The sequence below is a fragment of the Fusarium fujikuroi genome, chromosome FFUJ_chr12, assembly GCF_900079805.1.
Source record: "Fusarium fujikuroi IMI 58289 draft genome, chromosome FFUJ_chr12".
In the NCBI taxonomy this organism is placed as follows: Eukaryota; Fungi; Ascomycota; class Sordariomycetes; order Hypocreales; family Nectriaceae; genus Fusarium; species Fusarium fujikuroi.
In genome coordinates, this window is record NC_036633.1 from 614,892 (window position 1) to 637,578 (window position 22,687).

The 22,687-nt window shown below is 46.9% G+C and overlaps 8 protein-coding genes; 4 read left to right on the forward strand and 4 right to left on the reverse strand.

Annotated features, from left to right (window-relative positions):
- Positions 1-1,876: 1,876 nt before the first annotated feature.
- Positions 1,877-3,280, forward strand: FFUJ_14113 (uncharacterized protein; the record flags this gene model as incomplete). The annotated part of the gene is made up of 1 exon (XM_023571254.1): positions 1,877-3,280. One exon carries the CDS (start codon positions 1,877-1,879, stop codon positions 3,278-3,280), a length of 1,404 nt encoding a protein of 467 aa, XP_023438298.1.
- A 139-nt stretch (positions 3,281-3,419) lies between these two features.
- FFUJ_14112 (uncharacterized protein) lies at positions 3,420-4,922 on the forward strand (the record flags this gene model as incomplete). XM_023571255.1 has 3 exons in its annotated part: positions 3,420-3,423; positions 3,449-4,164; positions 4,263-4,922. The coding sequence occupies 3 exons, from the start codon at positions 3,420-3,422 to the stop codon at positions 4,920-4,922; spliced, it is 1,380 nt and encodes a 459-aa protein (XP_023438327.1).
- A 101-nt stretch (positions 4,923-5,023) lies between these two features.
- FFUJ_14111 (uncharacterized protein) lies at positions 5,024-6,957 on the reverse strand (the record flags this gene model as incomplete). XM_023571256.1 has 7 exons in its annotated part: positions 5,024-5,252; positions 5,303-5,552; positions 5,606-5,703; positions 5,755-5,847; positions 5,947-6,043; positions 6,114-6,243; positions 6,316-6,957. The coding sequence occupies 7 exons, from the start codon at positions 6,955-6,957 to the stop codon at positions 5,024-5,026; spliced, it is 1,539 nt and encodes a 512-aa protein (XP_023438299.1).
- A 1,616-nt stretch (positions 6,958-8,573) lies between these two features.
- Positions 8,574-9,469, reverse strand: FFUJ_14110 (uncharacterized protein; the record flags this gene model as incomplete). XM_023571257.1 has 3 exons in its annotated part: positions 8,574-8,911; positions 8,957-9,139; positions 9,196-9,469. 3 exons carry the CDS (start codon positions 9,467-9,469, stop codon positions 8,574-8,576), a joined length of 795 nt encoding a protein of 264 aa, XP_023438300.1.
- Positions 9,470-11,133: 1,664 nt separating this feature from the next.
- On the forward strand, positions 11,134-12,324 carry FFUJ_14109 (uncharacterized protein; the record flags this gene model as incomplete). XM_023571258.1 has 2 exons in its annotated part: positions 11,134-11,697; positions 11,752-12,324. The coding sequence occupies 2 exons, from the start codon at positions 11,134-11,136 to the stop codon at positions 12,322-12,324; spliced, it is 1,137 nt and encodes a 378-aa protein (XP_023438301.1).
- A 1,401-nt stretch (positions 12,325-13,725) lies between these two features.
- FFUJ_14108 (uncharacterized protein) lies at positions 13,726-14,889 on the forward strand (the record flags this gene model as incomplete). The annotated part of the gene is made up of 1 exon (XM_023571259.1): positions 13,726-14,889. One exon carries the CDS (start codon positions 13,726-13,728, stop codon positions 14,887-14,889), a length of 1,164 nt encoding a protein of 387 aa, XP_023438302.1.
- A 62-nt stretch (positions 14,890-14,951) lies between these two features.
- Positions 14,952-17,332, reverse strand: FFUJ_14107 (related to TPR domain protein; the record flags this gene model as incomplete). XM_023571260.1 has 4 exons in its annotated part: positions 14,952-15,233; positions 15,350-15,803; positions 15,868-16,569; positions 16,656-17,332. 4 exons carry the CDS (start codon positions 17,330-17,332, stop codon positions 14,952-14,954), a joined length of 2,115 nt encoding a protein of 704 aa, XP_023438303.1.
- Positions 17,333-18,458: 1,126 nt separating this feature from the next.
- On the reverse strand, positions 18,459-21,488 carry FFUJ_14106 (uncharacterized protein; the record flags this gene model as incomplete). XM_023571261.1 has 6 exons in its annotated part: positions 18,459-19,303; positions 19,359-19,627; positions 19,686-20,208; positions 20,273-20,891; positions 20,952-21,282; positions 21,331-21,488. 6 exons carry the CDS (start codon positions 21,486-21,488, stop codon positions 18,459-18,461), a joined length of 2,745 nt encoding a protein of 914 aa, XP_023438304.1.
- Between the last annotated feature and the right edge of the window lie 1,199 nt (positions 21,489-22,687).

Below are 22,687 nucleotides of genomic sequence, written 5' to 3' on the forward strand. Positions count from 1 at the left end.
CTTGCTAATAGCCTTAGCTAATAGTTATTCTTATAATAGGTATATAAGCCTATATCTTAATAAATATTTCTAATACTATTAAGTTAAAGGGCTAAAATAGAAGTTAAAGTAGCTATTTTATCTTTTAGGGAATTTATTTAAAGTTCTCTTTATATATTAAATATAATTACTATTAAATAGGCTTATTAGGCTTATTTTAGGTAATTATATTAGGTAATTAATATATTACCTAAAGTAACTTTAACTAGAGTATTATTTTAAGTTAATAGACTCTATAGCTAATAGTTTATATTACGCGCCTTATACACGTGGATACTTGTTTGTCAATCTGGATCCTTAATTGGTCTAGCAGAAAATAGAGATCTGATATTTTGCCGATTTACGATAATCTACGCCTCTCATCAATAGGATGGCGCCTTTTGAATATGTCGTTTATTAATGGCGGGCCGTTCCGTGCGAACGATTGCTGGTTATTGATGACAAGCAAGGCAGTAGAGTCAATTAAGTTAGCGGCCCGTCAAGATTAGCTACAGTAATAGACTTTAACAGCGCTGTCTTTATTCGGTAGAGACCTAATCCCTAAGGAGGCCGCAATCTATTGAATATTACACCTGAACCCCTGTCTGATTTTCAGTTGAAGCTTTCCGACACTGTGAACAAGAGCGCAAACTTTCGATCCAAAAAAGACCTAAAGAACAACTTCTCTCGGCTGGATTGAGCTCTCAGCCACAGGTCTCAGCGGCAAATAACACTTCAAGCTCACAACTCCTATCAGTACAATAAGTTATCAAGCAAAGGGGTCTTAAAATTGTCTGCTACACTGTTCGTGGTATTATCCACAGGCAATACAGTAATAAGGAAGCTGAGACTACCTTGCTGGTTCTGATCTTTCGTTTCCACTCCGACGGTCGCAACCGGCGTATCAAACGGGCTAAGATTGACATCACTTACGTTAGGTCTGACCAAAGTGGAAACGACCCCGAGGTGGCGCTGGTCTACTCCGTACCCTGACGGCAGTCTCGCTCTTTATCCAACCAAACGAACCGAAACAGTCAGCAACAGAGGTGCGCTAACAGCCACAACTGGTTTGGTGGCTGCATCTGAGGTCGGAGCTGAGCTGTCACGAGAAAAGAAAAGTTGAAATCATGGGATATGTGTTTGGTAACGTGTATACGAGCGCGGAACGCAATGTATGGGATAAAGCAGTGAAGGGTTCATGAGACTGTTTGGCTGGTGGGACTTGGAGGATTATGCAAGATGAAGGTTTAAGAATTGGAAAGATACATGCTTATCTAGATTCATGCACATATGACTTGTATTCTTGCCGTGCCAAGGCTTTCATGCTTATGCATTCAATGTGCAGTCCCAAATGTGCGCCAATATTGGGAGGCCTCGATATTTGAGACATCATCTGACCAGAATATGCACGCTAGAGCTCAGGTGAACAAGCATGCATTCTACAGCTAGAACGCCTCAGCATTTACACAGGCTGTAATGGTGGTTCAGCTCTACGCCACTCATTCCTTGGAGGCTAGATACAGGATGAGAATTAACTACGTATCTTTTGTTTACGACGCCTACTGGGGAATTAGCTTACTATAGAGTGTCGATCTACACAAAACGTACAAATCACGTCCAAGCTCAATACATACAACGACGTCATGCTGATGTTGGCGTTAATGTTTTATCCCCTGATGTAACTTACAACGTAAATCACAGTAACATAGACATTCTTTAATAGCCTATCTGTGGTCCATGCGGAAAGGTCCTGTTATATATTAACCCGTATATACCCCCACCAGAATTAACTCGATACTTACTCCTACCACCCTCGATACTTCAATCTTAAATTATTTGAATTTGTTCCAAACTTACTATGGCATTAGTAAATAAACTTATCCTTATCCTCCTTTCTATAACTACCCCCTCATTGGCCATGACGGAGTTTGTCAGTGCAAATACTACTGCTTCAACATCTGTAGAGAGGTGCCAGCTTATTGGAGACCCCGACCTTTATGGCCTTGGAGTTCGCCTTAGTTTTTACATCTCCTGGGCAGCCGGCTTGCTTGCATCTGCACTTGGCACTATTGAGGCATTGAAATCGCCGCGGTTCAATTCCAACGTGCTGCTTTTCACATTGTTGATTGTTTTAATTCACAGTGTGCATCGTGGCAGCTTTGCCGCTTTGGAATGGTATATTGTTATCAACTTGGCCTTCATGTCACTATCTACGCATATCCACCTTATTCCGTTTTTCGTCTTTCCTGCTATAAAGGCACTACTAGCGAGAGTACTCATGCCAACTTTGGAAGGTTACATGGAGGAGAACAATCCAACAGGAACGGAAGATCCCACGCCACTGCCTCAACTGTCATCGCTTAACCAAAATGCTGCTATTGATAGCAACCCCGAGGAAATAATAGAGGATGGAGTTGAAAAAGAAGCGAAAAGGCGAGTTGGAAAACTCTACCGAATTATTTACTATAACGATCCAGTTGGCTTTGGGTTTACGTTCCTCATCTATGGCATTTTTGGCTGCTGTATGCCATGGGTACACTTTGCTAGGTCAAGATCCGGCTACATGGATAACTGTTCTGTACCTGTTGTTTACTTCGGAACCTTTGATATCTACAACCGGCATTGGCAAACATTCCTCAAGGTCACCACAGTGATATGGGTACCATTTAGTTGTCTGGCTATCTTGCTTGGGTCCTACATGGTTACCAGAGGCATTATGAAGCAGAGAATGTATGCGCGGACACTTGAAATGATGAGAGAGCAGAAAAACAACCAAATCGGAGCCTTATGGTCGGACCTGGATAACATAAAAGATTCTCTTGATAATGGGCAACAAGTTCCTGGAGTGGTATCAGAGGGAGCAAATACATCCGAACCCATACAGCCTATAAGTGATACCAACCAACAGACCACTGGATCCCGGAAGAACAATGCAACTGAAGAAGATGAGAAGCAAGAGGTGATAAAGAGGGTATCTGAGGTTCAGAATCGATACTGCAGTCGGAACAGAATCGCACGCCTAACTTCCTTTGTTGTGATAGCATTCTCTGGAATTATCTCAATTTGGAATGTTGAGATGACAATACAGAAGAATCAAATCAACATGGATGACAACTTGAGCTCTAGTACTGGCCAATTACTTGCATTTATTATTGCTATACTTACTATAGGGAATTTCATATGGGAAGTTGTTAAACTTGGTTATGAAGAGAAAAGGGTTAGAAAGGAAGTAAATAAAATACAGGAAAAAGTAAAATATTAATCTTTTCTCTTTAGCTTTTAATTATAACTTATATGTATCAATAGATATTTTATTTAGCTTTATATTTAACTTCTTAAAATAATACGTTATTTATAAGTAGTAATTATAAGCCTTATTTATAATTTACCTTATAATAATAATGGGTTAATAATATTATTTACGATGTAGTCGAACAATGTGTTATAATAGCGCAACTTGAGATCCCAGAACCCGAAGTGCAAAAGGCCGTGCTAGCAACCCTTAGGTGTCCGCCAATCTTGCCTCAAGCAAATACTGAGGCCAAAATCGCGCGACTCAAGGGCCCCGATCGTGAGGTACAAATGGCCGCACTGATGGCCCTGAAAAACCAATCAGAGTTGCTTCAGGAAACAGTTGATTTCGTTGTTGAGTTGCTATCTCAGAATTTCAGGGAAGGGCAGACAACCGCTCTAAATCTCTTACAAAACCAAAAGGTGCTAACAAAAGCAACAGTTGATAAGATCACCAGGTATCTTCATGACCCAGATGAATGTTTACGGGGAGAGGCCGTGAAAGCCTTGGGCGCTCACTCACCACTCCCTAAGTCGGTTCTTGACACTATTTCCGATCTACTCAAGGATAAGAATGCTTCTGTCCGAAGTGCGGCTGAAGGTGTCTTAAAGCAGCCAGTCTTGCCTAAGGTCCTCATTCATGCTATTATACAGCGGATTGAAGATACAGCAGAGAGCAGCTATCAGGCCATCACAAGCATTTTAGAGAGTAAAACAGATCCAGCTCAAACGACGGTTCACATTCTTAATCAACGGCTTAAAGACGCATCAACAGACTTCTCAGAGGCCTCTCTCATCACCCTCACAAGTCAGAAAACATTGCCTAAGTCTGTGATCAACTCCATCGCCAGAGAGGTCAACGATCCAAATCCACGCATACGAAGGGGAATATTAGAGGCCTTAAAGTCCTGCAAGACCTACCCCAAGTTATTATTAAGGCTGCTACAATGCAGCATAGAGCTGCAGAACCTGCTGTACGGAATGCCGCCCCAGACTTATTGAAAATGCAGTATGGATTACTTCCAGCAGCTGCGGATGCTATTACTGAGCTGCTCAAGAATCCGGACAATAATAAGCAAAAGGCAGCTTTAGAGGCCTTCAATCATCAGTACCGGTCAGCACAGCCATCAGAAACGATCAGGACTGTTACAGAGCGGCTGGAGAGTCCCGATAAGGGTATACATGCCTCTACACTTGAGATCTTGGCAAATCAGTTCGTGTTATCTCAAGAAGCCGTTACTGCCATTATCAAACAGCTTAAGCAAACCGAAGGCTATGATCAAGAGAAGCTCTATACAGCTTTTAAGCAACAGCCAGCGTCTGTGAAAGTAGCTATAGGCATGCTTGCTGACCTTACGTATACTGATAAGGGTACTGCTACTGGTCTCGGGGCTACCGCGCGTCCGACAGATCGAACTTTAAAATGCCTATACGAGACAATGATTCATCGAGGCTTTAAAGAATCACTAAGTCTTCATATTCGCGACAATACGGTCTGGGCCGATGACGGGAGCGGTCAGAAAAGTTTTAATCTCGGTGCGAATGTTGATCGTTTCAGAAGCTCTATTATAACTTCTCGGCCAGACGGTTATCCCTTATCTACTACAGATTAAGGGAACAATTTCATGCCAAGCTAACCTTTAAGTCTCAATTTATTTCAGCCCAATCAATCTCATCGAACTATGGTCTCTGGTATTGACACTTTTCTGAGTTCTTAGAAGCCAGGAAAAGGTATTTGTGCGCCAACTCTCGCCTGGTACGACAATTTATATTGCTCCAAAGCCAAGGACCAATTAGTCAAGGGAGCGATGCCAACCCTCGGTTGAACGGAGTACATATCATCTGACACGTAGTCAAAAACTGCCAAAATGTTACGGAGAAATGGAACGCCCAATATTGAGTCAGCCAATGACAGGCTCTGCGCGTTGACAGAAGCTCGACACCTGAAGCAATGTTAGGCCTGGTCAGTCGTCATTATATAGTGCATGCTCACATTTGTGTTCCATTTAGGATAAACCAGTCTCCTGGAGTGATCAAGTCGAGAGGATTGATATCAATCCACTGGCCATTTATTTTGATCTCCAAATGCTGTGGTGTTGAGCAATCGAATGAGGCAACCAGGCCTGATGATTGCGATGGGCCAATGATGTTGTCTGCGATCTGGTCGAACACTACGCCACCAACAGCCATAAATGACGTCCCACTGTCTATAGCTGCAATATACGGCGATCCTGAAACAATACCTACTTCACGTTAATGCTGACTTACAACAACCGGGAGATCGTAGAGGACGTACCACTTGCTGGTAGGGAAATGTTTTTGCCGTTAAACCTCATCCCATCAACGGTGATAGACCAGAGCTGCGGTGCTGGAGGGGCCACTGGATAATTATAACTAATAATATTTAGCAAGTCATTTTCTTAAAGACATGCAGTAAATACTTACTTGGGGCTGTCTACTATGTCGCTGTATGTTATCTTCCGTCCATTCGAGGCTTCCTTGTCGATGCCACCTATCGTCAAACGACCTTCTTTAAGACTGTTTGGATCCGCGTATCACGGGAATACAGTTGAGAACTTGGGTGCAAGTACCCTTTCTTGTGCCACCAAGGTATCGAATGGTGGTAAGTTTTGATACTGGTAGAACTGCCGAGAAACATTTCGGAGACCCATGCCTAGTATTCCAGAAAAGCTTCCATTCTGAAACTCCATCTGCACAGCGTTGTAAACAAGACCTATTTCATTATGTATCAGATTTTGTCATTTTATCCTTTTTCTCAGTATAAAGAACAGGAGATAGCTTACCGACATCCAAGTCTCTTGCAATAATGTCCTTTGTACCAAATTGGACATCCAAGATAGACTGATTGCCAAATACTGGCCCAGTCCCAACAATTGTAAAGAAACTTTGGTTCACTGGCATGTTTGTCGTCGGCTATATATATGTAAGTTTATTGGTTACCAGCCACACAAATACGATTCCTTGTTCTCAGAGAGGAACTTTTACCTGGATCTCGAAGGGCGTGCTGTTGTAACATCCACTAGTGGGGGTGTTCGGGCACTCGTTGGATACAAGAAACAGATCAGCGGAGCCTGTATCAAGCATGACAGGCATCCGTTGGCCATCGCACGTCAGTTCCACGGAATAATAAGTATCCCCAAGTTGCGTCACGCTGGGAAACTTGATCGGGAGTGTCTGTACTGATCCAGGCCCTGGACCCGCCAGAGCCTTTTCTTGATTGTAAGCATTACTTCCGGCAACAACATCGCTGCCAATCTCTGTGTCCGGGAGACTTAGTGGCTTAGACCATAGAGCACACTCGATGGCCGCTGTCTTATCGTTTGACGAAGTTTCGGGGTGATCCGGCTTGAAGTAGATATTGAAAGCAACACATTCTTTGTTGCCGCTACACCGTTCCGCACACGCGTCAACGTCGTAGTCTACCAATGTGAAATCTTCTATATAACCATCCCCACTAGCCAATACATCAGTGTTCACAAAGGCTGCAGCATACCCGAGTGGTGTAAGGGCAGAACTGGCCGACTCAGAATAGGCAGAGTCATTGTCGGATGCACTCGGTCTCGATGCTAACTCAATTGTGCCGGCTACTACTCGAGTAGTTAAAAACAATAGGGGAAGTAGATACATATTGAAAGTCTGCTTTGAGAGACCTTGGTAGCGGTCACCTAGAACTTGTGTGTTGAGGGTACTAGATTGTATCATTCTCTGGTTATAGATTTGTTATATCTGTGTACAAACTGAGTCTACTCCGCATCATCCGTATCCCTTGCACCTTTGTTTCTCGTATTACAAGGAGTATCCGCAATCATTACAACGCTGCTGTGAGGAAGCGGGGTTACGGATAATCGGATACATATTTAACATGATTGAAGAGCAATAGTTACTAGGCTAACCAAAGGTAGATAGCCATTAATGCCGATCACAAGGGTCGCGATACGAACTTCGGGAACGGCATTCTATTTATAATTCGGAAGCGGGTATACGGCAAATATGATTCTCGTAGTGTGTGCTAGAGATGCTGCCATCGGGCCCCAGTGTCTCAACGACTCGATCAAATCCATCGTAGGTGTAATTCGTGCTGCGGTCTAAGGAATCCTTTTGCTTGGTAATGTGATCCTAGCTATCATATCTGTAGTTGGTCGTTCCATGGGTTGCTCCATCTGATCTGCGCACCAGGGTTTCAATGGACACTTGGTCTCCACGATCCCCTTGCCCGGAATGCCGGTCTTCTGCGTCTTGGATATCAGATCTTTTACGGTGATATTTACAACGCCCGTAGTGTTAACACAACAACAAATTGTCCCCCAGTCTCGGGGTCTCTTGGTCGTGCTCTGATGACTCTAAATGAGCCAGCCCATCTCCTCAACTTGAACGGGCTGTCAGACTGCATTGTAGAAAGTCTTTTGCATGACCCGGAGCATACTCATCGCAGTTCTGTTGGCATGTTGAGCAACATCTTGCTTCTCAATCCATACGACTCTTTCCAAACTGTCCGTAATGAACTGGTATGTGTGCCTTTTGTATCCGTCTTGGTAACTTCACATATGGTACTCTCTTTGTCTACGAGATACTTACTCTTCCGGCGTGCTTCCCATGCCGCCGAAAGCTCGACTATCTCGTCAACGAGGTTGCCCAAGCTATCATACCGAAACACTGTTTCGATCCCGTACTGATCTTTGTTGTAAAGAACCCTACCAGTGTAAAGGTAGATAGACGTTTCAATATCAATATTAACAACGTGACCGTTAAATCTGGTACTTGTAGCAGTCTCCTTGCACCATCTAGATATTTACATATCTTGTCCTTTGTCGTGTCGTGCTGCCTATTGATTTAAGACACTTGCACCTGAATAGAATCGTGAGCTCTAAACCCCGTAATTTTGACATATCTATATTCCATACGCGAAAGCATTTGACTACCTTCAGGAATTCCTCCTGACAGACAACAATGAAGTAATTGTCTCCTCTTCTATCTTGTGGCGTATTCAAATGTGCGTAGCGAAATCGCTTGCTTTTTTTCAAAGCATCTACTACTGGCTTGCTTGGAACCGTTTCAGATAGAGCCTGGATCCGCTGTCATCAGCTGGTCACAACTCGACCTCGCCGTCCTTAGGGTAGTACTCTCGAATCGTCTTAGCCCCATCTTTCTCCATGATCTCGGTCGGTTTACCCATACGTCAAACGAATAGAGAGTCTGCTCTATCCATCAAATGACTCCTCCTCTAGTGCGTGACGCTCTGTTGTCTACGCAACAGATTTTGTGCCTTGCTGTCTGGGTGAAGAACCCAAATGGAATTTGTTACATATGTAGTTAAGGTCTGCACCGCCTTCAACCTCGAGCGTGGAGTTGTAATGGTGTCCTGCGCGAGCGTCAAAGAGATTATCCCCATCAGGATCCTGATCGTTCACGCCGCCGTAGCCGAGCAAATTGAATTCAGAATATCTGTATACCGTAGTAATCTTGGGTTGTTGTTCTCCAGGATACCCAGTTCGAATTATCACGTATGGTATCCAGATCCTGGTAGCTCCCTTGGGTAGTCGATGGCCATCATGCAGATGAAATAGCTCCTCCGCAAGGCGGGCTAGTTAGTTGCAGGATCGAAAGGACAGCACCAGTGTGCGTTTACTCAAACTTCCACGGTGAGATGCAGCAGACCCGCTGTCTAATGGTGGTTTCAGCTTCGTCAATACATCTTCACCCCCTCTAAATAGTCTGGTGATGGCTTTTACTGAGGAATCGGGGGACGTAATTGCGTCAAGCTCAACATCTGAACAATCAAACTTGAGCAAACCCTCTGCACCATCTTTGACTTGAGACAATCAAGGTGATTCGCCTAGGCTGGTCCTTCAATATCCAAGCACTGACCGTTGATCGCTGACTTTACAGGCGCTGTGGCGGTGTCGCTTTCGTTGCACAGAATCTCTATGTCTCCAGATACGTGCATAACTTGGTAGTCCCCGCCGCTCTTTTGGAACGGGAAGCTTTCCAATTTCTGGTCTTTCACCACCAGCCTCGACGTTGCCTTGATGATCTGCTGATGCTCACCTATGACCAGAGAGTGTGCCCTTGACTGACGGTGTCTATACTTTCGTAGATTCAGAGACCAAGCTCCTCCAAAGCCACTGCCCTCCAGGCTCATGGAGTCAAAAAATAAAAAGAGGTCGAACTGGTGACAGTTCCGAATCTCTGCCGGGGTCTGGTTTAGGTAGATAGCACAATGATTTTGAACTGTAGGGGGATCGACATTGTGCCCGCTGGGCTGACGAAATTGAAAGTCTGAAAATATAGGTTTGACGGTTCTATAGACATAATCCAAGTAAAAGGGATACTTCACTAGACGCTGGCGAAGCTTGTTACTCGTTCTTTCTTGCTTTCAAGGTAAGCTAATATTATTGGCCTGTAAATTAGAAGCCTGCCATCGCTTCTTGTGCGCAATTCTGCTCTGCGTTTGAATCGACAGCACCATAGCGATAGCAATCATCGTCTTTCGATTAGGAGACCAATTTGTGTTCATGAACTCGTGCAACTCAGCCCGCTTGACCAGTCCCTTTTCCAACTGGCAATGGCTGACTGACATTCCTCTTCTTGGTACACTCTCTGACATCCGACTTGACGGATGTCGGCGCAGCACAAGTTGAGGAAGAAAGCAAAATCCCATAAAGTTGCCTGTTCCAAACTGACGGTTGGCTTTGTAGATATCAGACCTGCAATAGGTGATTAGTGCAATACTTTCCAGGAGCAGCAGGGTATTTAGGGCTAAGCTTGAGAGCTACAAGTCAAGCTCAAGGAGTCTTCCACCCCTTTGCAATTACGCTGTATTGACGGTATCTCTTGGACGTATCGGGATGCTGACCCAATGAGGGTCGCTCATTGTCGCTTTGAGAGAACGCGTTTTGATTGGCCCATTGCGAGTGAGATTGGGAGGTTAGAGGCGTCGGAGACACTCTGGATCTGACAGACGTTGGAAACAGTCGTTTAGGGGGCGGGCCGTTCCATGGGAACGGCTGCTGTTGATCGATGACGAGTAAGGCCCCAGAGTCGATCGAGTTAGCGGCCTCTTGGGAGGAGCCACAGTAGTAAACTCCAACGGCGTCGTGTTTATTCGGTGGAGACCTGAACCCTAAGAAAGCCGCAATCTCTTCAGCGTGGTACTGTCGCCAGGTGGACAAGACTCCAGGTGCATGAGGTTTTTGACTGTCAAGACACGTTCTGGCCTCATTCAAAACGGGTTGCGCCCCATTGCTGGTCGCGGTCCGCTGGCAGTGGCTTACCTTTGCGTTCCAGTCACACCAAGCCTGGAACTCTTACTGGTCGTTATTATCTTTGCGCGCTCGACCGGAAGTTGCGTGCTGCATCAAGTCACGGTACTTGATGCTCTCCTGCTGCATGCGTCTGTGCCATGCTCTTAAACCTCGTGCTTGGGTTGTCGTATTACGTAGGAGCTTATCTCGTATTGCAAGACATTGTGTGTACTGACCCTCTGTGTCATCCTCAGCCTTGTTCGGAAGGATTTCACGCACGAGACCGAGCTGAGGATCTGTGGTTGACGCGATTCCAAAAGGTTACGGCGTCTCTGAAAGTTGCTACGTAATGTGTCTAAATTGATCGAGATGGTGGGGGCTTTGAGGCTGCGACCTAACGCAGGTACCGGACTAGTACCGACATGACATGGCCAATCGGAAGAGTTGGTAGCATTACGTAAACTCATCCATGTCGCGTCACCCCTGCAACGCGATCTGAGTCGCGTACGCGCTAAAGATGAGATGAGTATCTCGACGATAGTATAAGGATACCTTACCAACCATGGCCGACACAATCAACGCCGTACCAACTCCCCCGCAGTCAACAAAAAACAAGAACAAGACTCATACAGAACGAGTCCAACGGGCAAAGAACCGAATTCATCTAGCAGCCGGTGTTGACCCCTCGTCGCTCTTGGGCCAGCATTCTCCTGCAAGCTGGGCACAGAGCCTGATTGAGCAGCTCGCCACCATCATCGAGCTGGCCAGGAGTGGGACAGCCGGTATTACAGTGGAACAATTGGTAGCTCGTCTTAAGGATGAGGCGAGCCGGGACCAGACTGCCAAGGGTGTAGTCACCAACAGTATTGTCACCAGGATCAGATTGGAGATTACGGGCAAGTCGCAGGGATGTGCACCGCCAAATGGAGAGGATGAAGTCACAGACCCTGACGCCGATGCGCACATGACCTCATCGCCATCTAAGGGCCGACCTTGTAAAAGACGTCGCAAGAACTCTGAGACCGAACATGAGCCCCAGGCTATACGCACAGAGGATGCAGAGGACGAAGAAGACGCAGACGATTCCCGAGGCATCGTCTCTCCCAGCGCTGAAGCCAAAGGCCCCGTAAGTACTCCTACGACTAGCCCGCTCTGAGCAGCTCAATCTAACCCTCAATAGCTACCGATCGATGAATACCACAAGCGAATCGCTGCACACCGAGAGCGCCTCCAGCTCTTCGAAAACAAACGCGACGCGGCACAGGCCCTCATCAACCAAGCGGATACTCTGAACGAGGCTCTCCAAAAAGCAATCTCAAGCCGCGATGTCGCCAGGGCAAAATCTCAAGAGTCCGCGAACGCACTTACCGAGCTCGAGGCGCTGGTTGCTCAGCACGGACACATTCTCCCATCCTCAGTTCGAGACAGCATCCCCCAAGCCAAGCAGACATCAGACGAGGCAAACCGCGAAACCGAACAAGCAGAGGTTGACTCGGCAGCGGCTCAAAAGAGTGTAGCTGACCACGCGAACAAGGAGCCAGGGCTCCAGCATGAAGTTGGGCTGATGAACGATGCCATTGCGGGTTGTGTGGACGATATCGGTAATGTGGAGAAGGACTTGGGCGCAGCGATATGCTTGCAGCGTCTGCAGCGCGTGAACTGGGAGGTCTTGCGGGCTAGGTCGGTTGAGCAGGTGAATGACTTGCTGCGGGCAATTAATGACTTTCTGGAACCAGGTGAGGGAGCTGAATAGGTTATGGGGGCTTTTTTTACGATATGATGGCGTTGGCGGGGACTTGGGTTGTATGATCATGATACCCAGCATTTACTGAGACTTGGTTGAGTCTTGTGGAGTTCAAAAGCTTTTTAAGCAGCAGCTGTTTCTAGATATTGGGTCGGCGATGAATGTAGCTTTACTGAAGGGATTGCCTACAGCCTATTAAAGGGATTGCAAGGAGCATAATGTTACAGAAAGCATATTTAAGGGGATGCCAACACTATCGGTCTCTTTGAGCAGGAATTTTGTGTATTTATCAATGTAAAGTACGTCGACACGTGATGCGATGTTTTGCACTCGATTGAAGATGATATCCTGTGATGCATCAAGCACAGCGATTCTGGTGTGGAGGATTCCTATGAAATGTGTCGAAGGTCATGGTTCGAATCGCCAACGCAGCGGGGCCTTTTTTTTGAGGGCGGTGTGGTGAAAATTGCCTAACTTAGAACTGAAAGCAGGAATAAATTACCCCGCGTTCCTAGAGCAGGGCTGCTGGCATCTGAAGATCGGCGCTCCATTAGAGGAGCTACCCTGAACCCACAGAGCGACAGCCAAACTCATCTTAAGATACCGCTTGTAAGATGCATTGCTGCCTGTCTTTGTCCCAACCTACGTTGTTTCGGTAAATTGCCACTCCGCAACTTAATACATTACTTTCTGTGCAACTACGCTTAGACAGAACCTGTATTGTTGGCATTGCGGAATAAATACATGTTACAACTACCCCGCGATGACAATGATTTGAAGTTGGTCTCGACGAGGTGGAGTTTATCACAACTCTGCTTAACAAAAATATCATTCAGCCGCCCCCAAGCCTCAAGCTGCTAGAGCTCGCCACTGAGATACCCTCCCACCAGAGAGTCCTGCCATGAGCGGAGGTCAAATATTGTCGATAATCCAGGAGCAGGAACCGTTCTGCAACCACAGTATAGTGGCCAACTGCCAGGATGGGCTCCAGGGCTTGTCATCCTCTACTTTTAGTGAACAGGAGAATCCCAAGCCTCGTCGCCGCTCCTGTGACCGCACTGTAGAGGCGTAGTTTCTGGGCAGCTTCAACATCCCTCGCCTCAACCCCTTTGCCCTAAGTACACGGCGTTACATATCGCGTGCAAACGTTGCGCATCGTCATTGAACGACTCATGAGCGCCCAAATGTCAACCACACGGTTCTGACGTTTTGTTCGTCATCGACCACATTTATCTGAGTATGGAAGGCAATATGCATCGGAAGAAGCTTACATAACTTGGATCATTATCTATTCGCCCCCAACGCAGTAAACGGAACAACAATTATGCTGACAGCTTATTACCCCGCCATTGCAAACACTCTGAAATCCTCCAACATTAAGATACAAACCACGCGTAACCCAGTATCATCATGGCCTCCTTCGCAAGATCTGCCCCGAAGCTTATCGACTTACTAAGTGATTCACAGAGCCCAAACTTGACCATAGTAGACACAATTCTTTTTCATCTAGGCATCGCAGATATATACTCATTACACGCATCGAGCCGATCTCTGCGCTGGTTAGTGGATTACATGACGGAGTCGCCTTGCTTGCTCAATATCACGAGGCAATTGCAGCCTTTTGTCAACGACCCGATGCGCTTCCGGGAGGAGCTTGGCAAGCACGACGGGCTCATTGCAGGAGACTTCGTCCGCAACTTCTTTGAATTTCATCGTTGGGAAGTCAGCTCGCTGCTTCTATATATTGAACGTGGATCCAAGTCTCAGGGTTTTATCCAGTATCTACTTGATCACGAAGGATACAGAGCTTATTCGGAACAAAAGTTATTCTGTCGTGACAGTAACCCAGACACATATATTTTCATCGTGGCTACGCCCGACTCTCCCATCGTTGAAATCATCGACAAGGCTCTTACGACAGCTGGTTTGAATGTTATATCCTGGAATAAAGCCTACTGTCTGCTTCCGATTCCAACCGTGGTATCTCACAAGTTCTACCCTATCAAACCCTTCGACAATGCCCTTGGCAAATCACTTCGCGAACGGGCCAAATGGGGGTGGACGACAAGGGACATGCTTTGGCCCGATTTGACAACTCGACTCATTTCTAGCAAGGAATGTCGTCAAATTGGCGGACCAAGCTCTCTAATTATCAAACTTGGGAATGAACCGCCAGGAGACTACACTCCTGACTACGTCCTCGAGGGGAGCGTCTATTCTGTGGTATGGAAGTTGATGGATACTGGTCGGCGCTTATGTGTTACGATGCAGCCTGGGCCTGTTTCCCATTCACTTCGTTATGTATACGCAAATGGCGAAGTCGGTCATGGCTGCAAAGACTGGGAAAGATTCTTGCGTGACCGATTAGACCGTTGGACTTATGTCGAGATAGCCAAGTTGGATCGTGAAGAGCAGCCACAAGGGTTCTACCATATGGCCCCGGGGAACTATCGCGTCCGTATACCTGCCGGGTACCAACTGCCAGAAACGTGGGACTACGCAGACGACCAGATCATTCCATGGTTCCAAGAATGGCAGGGAGGTTGGACAATGGATAATGAGTACTATAGATGACAATTTATAACCTTGTTACTGGTACAGACTGATAAGCTACAGAAAGTCAAATGGCGCATCCATCATGAAGAACTCGAGAATACCTCGGGCCACGTTTCCTTCTCGCCCACGACCATGGTATAAGACACTTCAGCGTAATGCTCTGCTGCCGAGCATAGTCCAGGAGCAAGTTGGTCATACACATTCGCCAAGTTGTTGAATACCCATGGCACAGCGTCATTCGCCACCCCCCACCGTTTAACTTCGAGTCGCGGCCGATCTGTAATGTCATTGGGCGGACATGCAATGATGCTGTGTCCCAGAGCCTCGAGGCCCTTGAGGATCATCTTGGCGGCCATATTCAGCTGATTATTCTTTAGCAGGTGGGCGCCGAAGCCGAAGTAAGGTCCCCAGAGCTCTAGCCGAATGGCGCAGTCGTTGTTTGTCGGGTAGGTTTTCTCGAGAGCCTTCAAGAGCCGACTTGTTTGGCTTCGTTGCCGGAGCCAGGGTGATCAAGCAGCCTCCGGAGGTCGTCGGCAAGCACCTTGCGTCTCTGGAGGATGGAACCAGACGTGGCTTTCTTACGCAAACACAGCCCACAGCCGCACGTGAACCCCCAGTGATTCAAGCCCTTTTGGGTCTCTTGGTAAGATTCGAAGGGCACAGGAAGGCGATAGCAGAAAAAGAGTTCAGTGCCAGCAGGGAGATCCCTCGTCGCGCGCACGATTTGCATGTCTCCAATGAAGGAGCGTCGACAGTTGCCCACACAGGAATGGTTAATACGGGAAGCGAGGAGCCAAATGCCCGAGGTTGTGTACTTGAAGCCTTCGCCATCCGTCATATCTCTGCTGCTTGATGTTGCCTTGAGGTATGACTCGCGGCTCGTCCTCGGAGCACCAAAACAGTTCAGGGAGTTAATCTTTTCGACCAGGAAACTGAGTCTCGGTTAGCTGCCTGGCTCAACTGGTTTACCAGCCAACGTGGCAGAAGATAACTTACGAATCGACTACTGGGGTTCCGTCAGTCTCCAAGACCGTAGCCTTTTGGTAATCGGCGTGGTGGAGGTCTCCAAACTCGGCGGATAACGACGAGTTATGGTACAGTTTCTGCACAATCAGGCTCAAGAGACGTGCTTGGCCACCCACTACTATCCTCTTGGTGGCAAGATTCATCAGCATTTTGGTCTGCTTTGTGGATTGCTCGTCCCCGGCAAAGCTGTAGGAGAATGCCTTTTCGCAGAGCAGAAGCTCCCCTGCCGAGACTGCCTTGGTGGTGAAGAGCCCTTTGCCTCTGCCAGGCGACTCACGAATCTCTACTGGAGCTGAGAAAGTGGCACAGTCGATGAAGGGAGGTGCTTTTTCTGCCTGCTTGTACATTTGCTTGAATTTGTACTCGCCTGTTCGCTGTTCGTTGAGCCGCTCGTGGAGTCGACCTTTCTCGGAGCTGGCTGCCTTGTTTTCAGGGAACGACTGTGTGAGCTTTTCCAGCATTTCGAGACTCTGCTGATAGTCGCCGAGCTCATACAATGCTCGAGCCTTGCGGAAGAGCGATTTTTCGGATGGCATCGCAGGATTGGTGGCTTTCTCGGCATCCAATAAGGCCTGCTTCGGTCGGTCCATGTTCAGGTTTACAAGTGAGCGGTTGAGGAAAGCGAGCTGTCTCTCTTCCAAATTTTGACCTGCTAGAATAGCTGAAGAGTACCTAGATGACTGTCAGTTATGTGCTCTCGGCTGCCCAACTGCTTGGCCTGATCTTCAGAGTCAGACAAGCCGAGGTGAGAAACCTACAGTCGCAGTGCTTCAGCCCATTTCTTGGCCTGTACAGCGTCGTTCCCTTGCTTTCGAAGGTCTGTACTGTTCTCGCCTGAGATCACCGTCGATGGCCTCCAGTGCGAGGGAATGCGGTCGTCAGCTCCGTCCAGCCGGATCATATCGCAAGGGTGATCGACTCTGAGCGAGTATGTACCGTCCGTGGCACATTTGAAGAAGGGCTCTTTGAGGATGCAGACCATGTTTGGGTTGAGGATCTCAGTGGTAGGGACGATGGTCTCTTCAGGTTGGTGATAGAGTTGGAGCAACACAGCGATTCCCTTCTCATCCTCCACAATGGCCATCACAGCCGTCATGCGGTCCGGGGGCGTGAGGACGCGCAGCATGATCTTCTTCCCTCGATGATGAGTTTCGAGCCTCATGTCGGAGATCATGATGGGTTCCAGGTCGTTGACGGAATCAATGCAAGGTGGGTAAGGCGCTGGGACCTGCGTGGTAGCGATTGTGTTTTCGTCCGACCGAGGGCCATATGAGGCGGCCATGAGTTTCATCAAGAAGGACGAGACGAGTTGTTGAGAAGGGGGGTGATCTCGCACAGCTTGGCCTTTTCTTCGGGCTGCTTGCTCTGCAGCGCCTTGAAGTTGCTTCAGATAGCCGATGTACTTGCTCTCGTTTGAGACGTCTTTGATATCCATATTGGGATTGAGAGTTGAATAGCTGAGGCTGCGTTAGCTGAAATGGTGATTCAGAGTACAGCTCGAGGTTTAGGTCGTAAGCCACGTCTTAAATGATGAGTTGACGGGCCGCAGGTCAAAACAACAGACAGCCAAAATGCCTCGTCAGGCCATCGCAATGGTTGGCCTCCCACAGGTGACCGCATATTCTTGACCAATCTTGTGTGGCCAAGGCTGTCCATATATTGGTCAACAGAGGTTACCCCTCTCGCCGTTTACGCAATTGAAAGCCGAACAACCAAAGGCGAATAATCGAATCAATGATTTTTGTAGAAGCAGAGTTTCTTGGGCCGAGCCTCTTGTCTTTCATTTTCCCAGTATCTCCCCGTGTACAAAAAACATAGAAAAAATTAAAAAAGAAAAAGAAAAAGGATTCTTAAATAACCATTCAAAGCACGTACAGCATGATCCCAATGTTGCACCCGAATACTGCGAACCAAATACTCTCTAACGCTGACGCACGGGCGAAGAGTACGCTCTTCCAAGTCCCGCAAGACCTTCGTCTCATTATCTTCTATAAGCTATTGCAATGTATCCCGATTGTCTGGCCACAAAACCAGGCTTTTCCGAACGTTCTCACTATTATCCGAACATGTCGCCGAGCAGGGTAGCGATCCACGCAACGTCAATCAAGGAAGGGGTTATAGCTAACTAAAATATTAAAATGCACAATAACGTACGCGATAGGCAAGTGTAACAGACAAGTAAATGCAACACTAACTTTGATCTTAGATCGAAATTTCTAAATAGCTTTTAGAAATCGAAACTCAGCCTAAAATGGCGGTAATTTTGAAGACAGCTTAATTAGTATAAGGTGTAAATAGAAAAGAATTGCCAGATGATGGCTTGGTTCGAAAGTCATTGCCCTCACAATTGTACCATCGCTTATGTACCCTTAGCCAGCTTCCAAAACTCAGGGACCATATGCTTTGATGATCCCCTTTCTGGGGAAAGAGAAAACTGCATCGATTCATTGCTACTTTTTGATCTTACATGCCGTAATTAAACGAATGACAAGAATTCAACTTTTTATAACGAGAATAAATCCTAGTTTATTCATAGCGAATGGCTATTTATTATTCTGGCTTCAAAATTTACTCTCTCTTGAAACGCCAGCAAGTGCACTAGAGCTACCTGAATGAACATCTGAAGTATCAGAGTCTGACACCTCCTTTTCTGAATAGTCACGTCTGAAGTTATGTGGCAGTGGTGCCCCTACTCCTTCCAAGACCGTACACTTGAATTTTTCGATGGTCTGTGTCATCATCGTTTCAACTTGACCTGTTTGGTAACACTTGAACACGTTGCTAAGTGCGTTCTTCACACGAAGATGCACTTGGTGACAGTGTTGACGGTATGCCACGGCCGCGTTTTCCACATCTCGCCTCTCTGGCTTCGTGATTGACTTGACTGCTGCTTCTCTAAAAGCCCGAGTGAGGATCAGAATGACATCGCAAGCTAGCATGAGGACCAATCGCGCCGTCGCCTTAACCACTAACGGGATATTTGTAGCCATGGGAAGCAGGAAAAACGGCATACCGCCAGTAACTACAGTGGCTCCCAATCCGACGACGGCGCATATTTCAGCAATTGTAGTGCGGATGTTGTTGCCCATGTCATCCCATAGATTCGCCTTGCAGATCTCGAAAATTGTTTGGGGTGTGATCGTCGAGATACCAAAGCTGGTGACTATCGTTCGGCATACATCAATGGCAGCAGCGGTACGATTCGTTGCCATCGCGCCTGGCACAGCGCCTATGGATGATGAACTGATCAAAGCTCTCCTGTAAATCTTCATAGTCTCAGCTAGAGCTAGGTCGACTTTCAGATCGAGACGCGTAGCTTGGGCCCGTATATACAATAGCCTGACCCTCTCGTGGGTGAACAGCTGCGCTGTTGCCAGACTGAGGCTGCCGATCGATTTATCATCGTCTGGTGTCATAAATAATTAATACAAGATTTAGTTCATGCTGGCTTCCAAACTCACCTTTTGATACAGTAACAAGTTCATCAAAATGACCTATTCGTTTCAGATCTTCATCAATCTGACACAACTCGTCTTGCATCTCTTTTGCAGCATAAAGATCGAGCTTCTCCAAAGTTACCGCCTCATTGCGATTCTCTAGATTGCGACGCTCTTCTGCCCACTTGGCACCGAGGAATTGATCTTTTTTGGTTGCGATGGCTACAATGGGTACATCCTGTGCATAGGTAGAGAGGGCTTTGAATAGCTTGTCTTGAGCAGCCTGCTCAGGCCTGGGCTCGTTGAGTGCAAAACAGTACCTAGATCGCCAGCCCATAAGCTTGTGCCTACTTGAGAAGACCGAAGTGAAAATGTGTCTGCTTTGATAACCACCATACATACCAAATCACGTGTAACCGTTTGTCCAGGTCGGTCTCGGATGACTTCTTTTTTAGAAAGTCTTGGACACAGCGTAGTTCGTCGTCGCCGCCCGCTTCGAAACCGCCCGAATCATGGACAATCAGATCCGGTCTATCTTTCCATGAGAGCTCATCGTTGATTTGATGTATACCACGAGTGCGATGCGAGACTGCCGCCACTGTAACACCGAATACTTTGTTGATCAAGGAAGACTTACCAACTCCACAGTTTCCGCATACAAGAACTCTGATCGCGCCAGGGTCCTCAATTCCGACGACTTCACCAGGTTCGTTCCAAAAACAGCCATTCCGAAGGTCATCTTTTTGACCCAAGGTATTGTATCGCCACTGGTGCAAAACTTGATAAAATGGAAAGTGTTTTGAATCCAAGCTGACGTGCATGAATTGATCAAGTATCAAATACACCGAGGGATGAATGATCGTGCCTTGGGCGCCTTTGATATATCATGAACCATCAGTACTTAGGGGTCTCTTCAAATATGAATAGAACAAACTTACCGAATTTGCAATAGCCATTGAGTTCACCGTTCTCGCCGAAAGGTTCTCTGTGCCTCCGGATCCATAGTTTTCCGCGGGGTCTGTGTAAATGAACTTCATATCTTCTTTGGCTCGTTTCGTCTTGATGAATATGTCTAATGTCTTTCATCCGAATGACCAGTCCGTTATTGGTGCTACACTCCCATGCCTCATTGTCCGCTTCCAGACCGGTAAGCCTAAGCGGACTTTCGAGCCTGCTGCGACCCCCAAAATCGCCATCGAACTTGAGTTTAAGGCCCTGGCTCTGACTTTCAATAAGCATCCATTGTAAGGGATAGAGAGACAATCCATCCATCTTTGCTGAACCCCCAATATCTATATGGGCACCAATGAACCAAGCTTGCACAAAAGTTCTTTTCTCCAATCTTTGGGTGCGGTTGTTGAAGTTCGGGTAAATGTACTCTGGCGCAAACCGCTGACGATCTTCGTTCAATGCAAGAGCATGCCTCAGGTGCTGGATTGAGAGGTTCAGAGAGATGTCGTACAGTCGTTCGTCCTGAACCGCTTTGACAGTATCAAACACACCCACAAATTGTATGATTGGAGCTGGTCTGGTTCTTGCTTCGAACATGTCGTGGATCTGGATTACTCAGTCAGCACCACGTTGCTTATCGTTAATTTCATCAGGGATAATACACACCTGGCCTTCTCCAAGTTGCTTCTGTTGTTGCAATTTCTTGTAGACCTTCAAAGCAAGCTTGAAGTCTTCACCGAAAGAAGGCATCCCAGCAGATGATATAGCGCGAATGTAGTGGAGTAAGCCTGCCACAGCGCGGACGACATAGGCTCCACGACTGAACCCATAGAGCCAAACCTCATCATTGTCACTAGTTGTGTGACAAATATACTCATAGACGTCACGGATCTGGTCAATACATGGGCCGCCTAGTATGCCAGCCAGCAATCGCTCGCTATAGCTGATCCCGTCTTCGGCGGCTATGCCACGATAGTATTTCTTGACTTGATTGAATCTAGGAGCTTCGTTAAGCACTCAGCTTCAATCACAGGCAGTATCTTACCTCTTGCCAGAGCGTTCTTCACATTCCCCCTTGTGGATACTAGTGTAGAGGCGATAAACGTTGGTGATGTTATGGTTCCGATTTCCATGTGCACCATCTGGCTCACACCATGTTCCATCAACACAGATAATCAACCGGACAGGAACGCTTTGGCTCATAGTGGTACAACTGATCAGATACTATGAAGGAAATATGTTGTTGATGGGTTTAAAAGCTTGAAGCATATGCTCTGGAATGTTTTTATTTCAGTAAGATTGCAGGAAACGGCGTCTCTTTTAAGGCCGTCACAGCAAGTAAAGTCAGAGCATATACCAAGCGCATCTAGCTATTTGCGACATCAGAATCAGCCGGTGGCTTGCAGATTTAGCACACCCCCCCACCCCCGAAACAATAATCACTCGTGTCTCAGCACAACCAATTGGAAACTTGCCGGGACTGATCAGTTAACTACAGAGGGATGGGTGGAGAAAGGGGCTTCTTCTGGGGGCATTAATTGGCAACATGAACGTGAGGGGTTCTTTGCTTCATAACTCGAGACTTGTCTAGATGTTCTCGCCAGCTATGGGGTCCGCCATCTAGTTCAAGATTGTAGCTTGGCAATCCACCCTTGCATATCTTAGAAATATCAGGTCCTGATTCTGTTATAAGAGACTGAAACAAAAGGACCTGTTAATCAATGACCTATTATAATATTACACTTTCGATGCACTATGCCGCTGCTCTTGAGCAGGTGAGGGTTTTCAAGCCTTACCTGTTGGGGCTCTAGGCTCCCCCGAAGTTGTACAGCATAAGTAGCACGCTAAAGGTGGCCGATCACTCTGTAAATAGAAGCAAACGTCCTCATGTCTCGTGTGCATAATTCGTGCATTAGATCTTTGCGTAAAAGAGAGGTCACTTACTCTTATGTTAAAGGCAATAGCAATTCTTAAAGTATTCACACTGTTCTTGTCTAATTTAACTATCAGCTTATCTCTGTGTACTACTACTGATAAATCCAATAAGCTTAATTAAGATATTCTTAGAGTCTTCCTCACCTGCTGTGAGTTGTCCAGCTGCGATAACGAGGAGGTCATCTTGCTGTGATGCGACAGTTCCAGGTAACACAGCCCCGTTACGCACTTCCACATACGGACAGAGAAAATAATCTTTCTAAGCTCCACAAGGCTTGTATCCACCACTGACTGAGGGGGGGTTACACAATTAGTCACAGACCATAAACCAAAGTACCAAAGCCACAGCGGTTACAGAGGCCCCGGGCTCTCGAACGTCGGTGGTGTCATCCTAGCAGAACGCCGAGAAGCGACCAAGTCAGCCCTCGGGCGGTTGAAGTGTTGAATCGATGCCGAGAGAGAGGGTT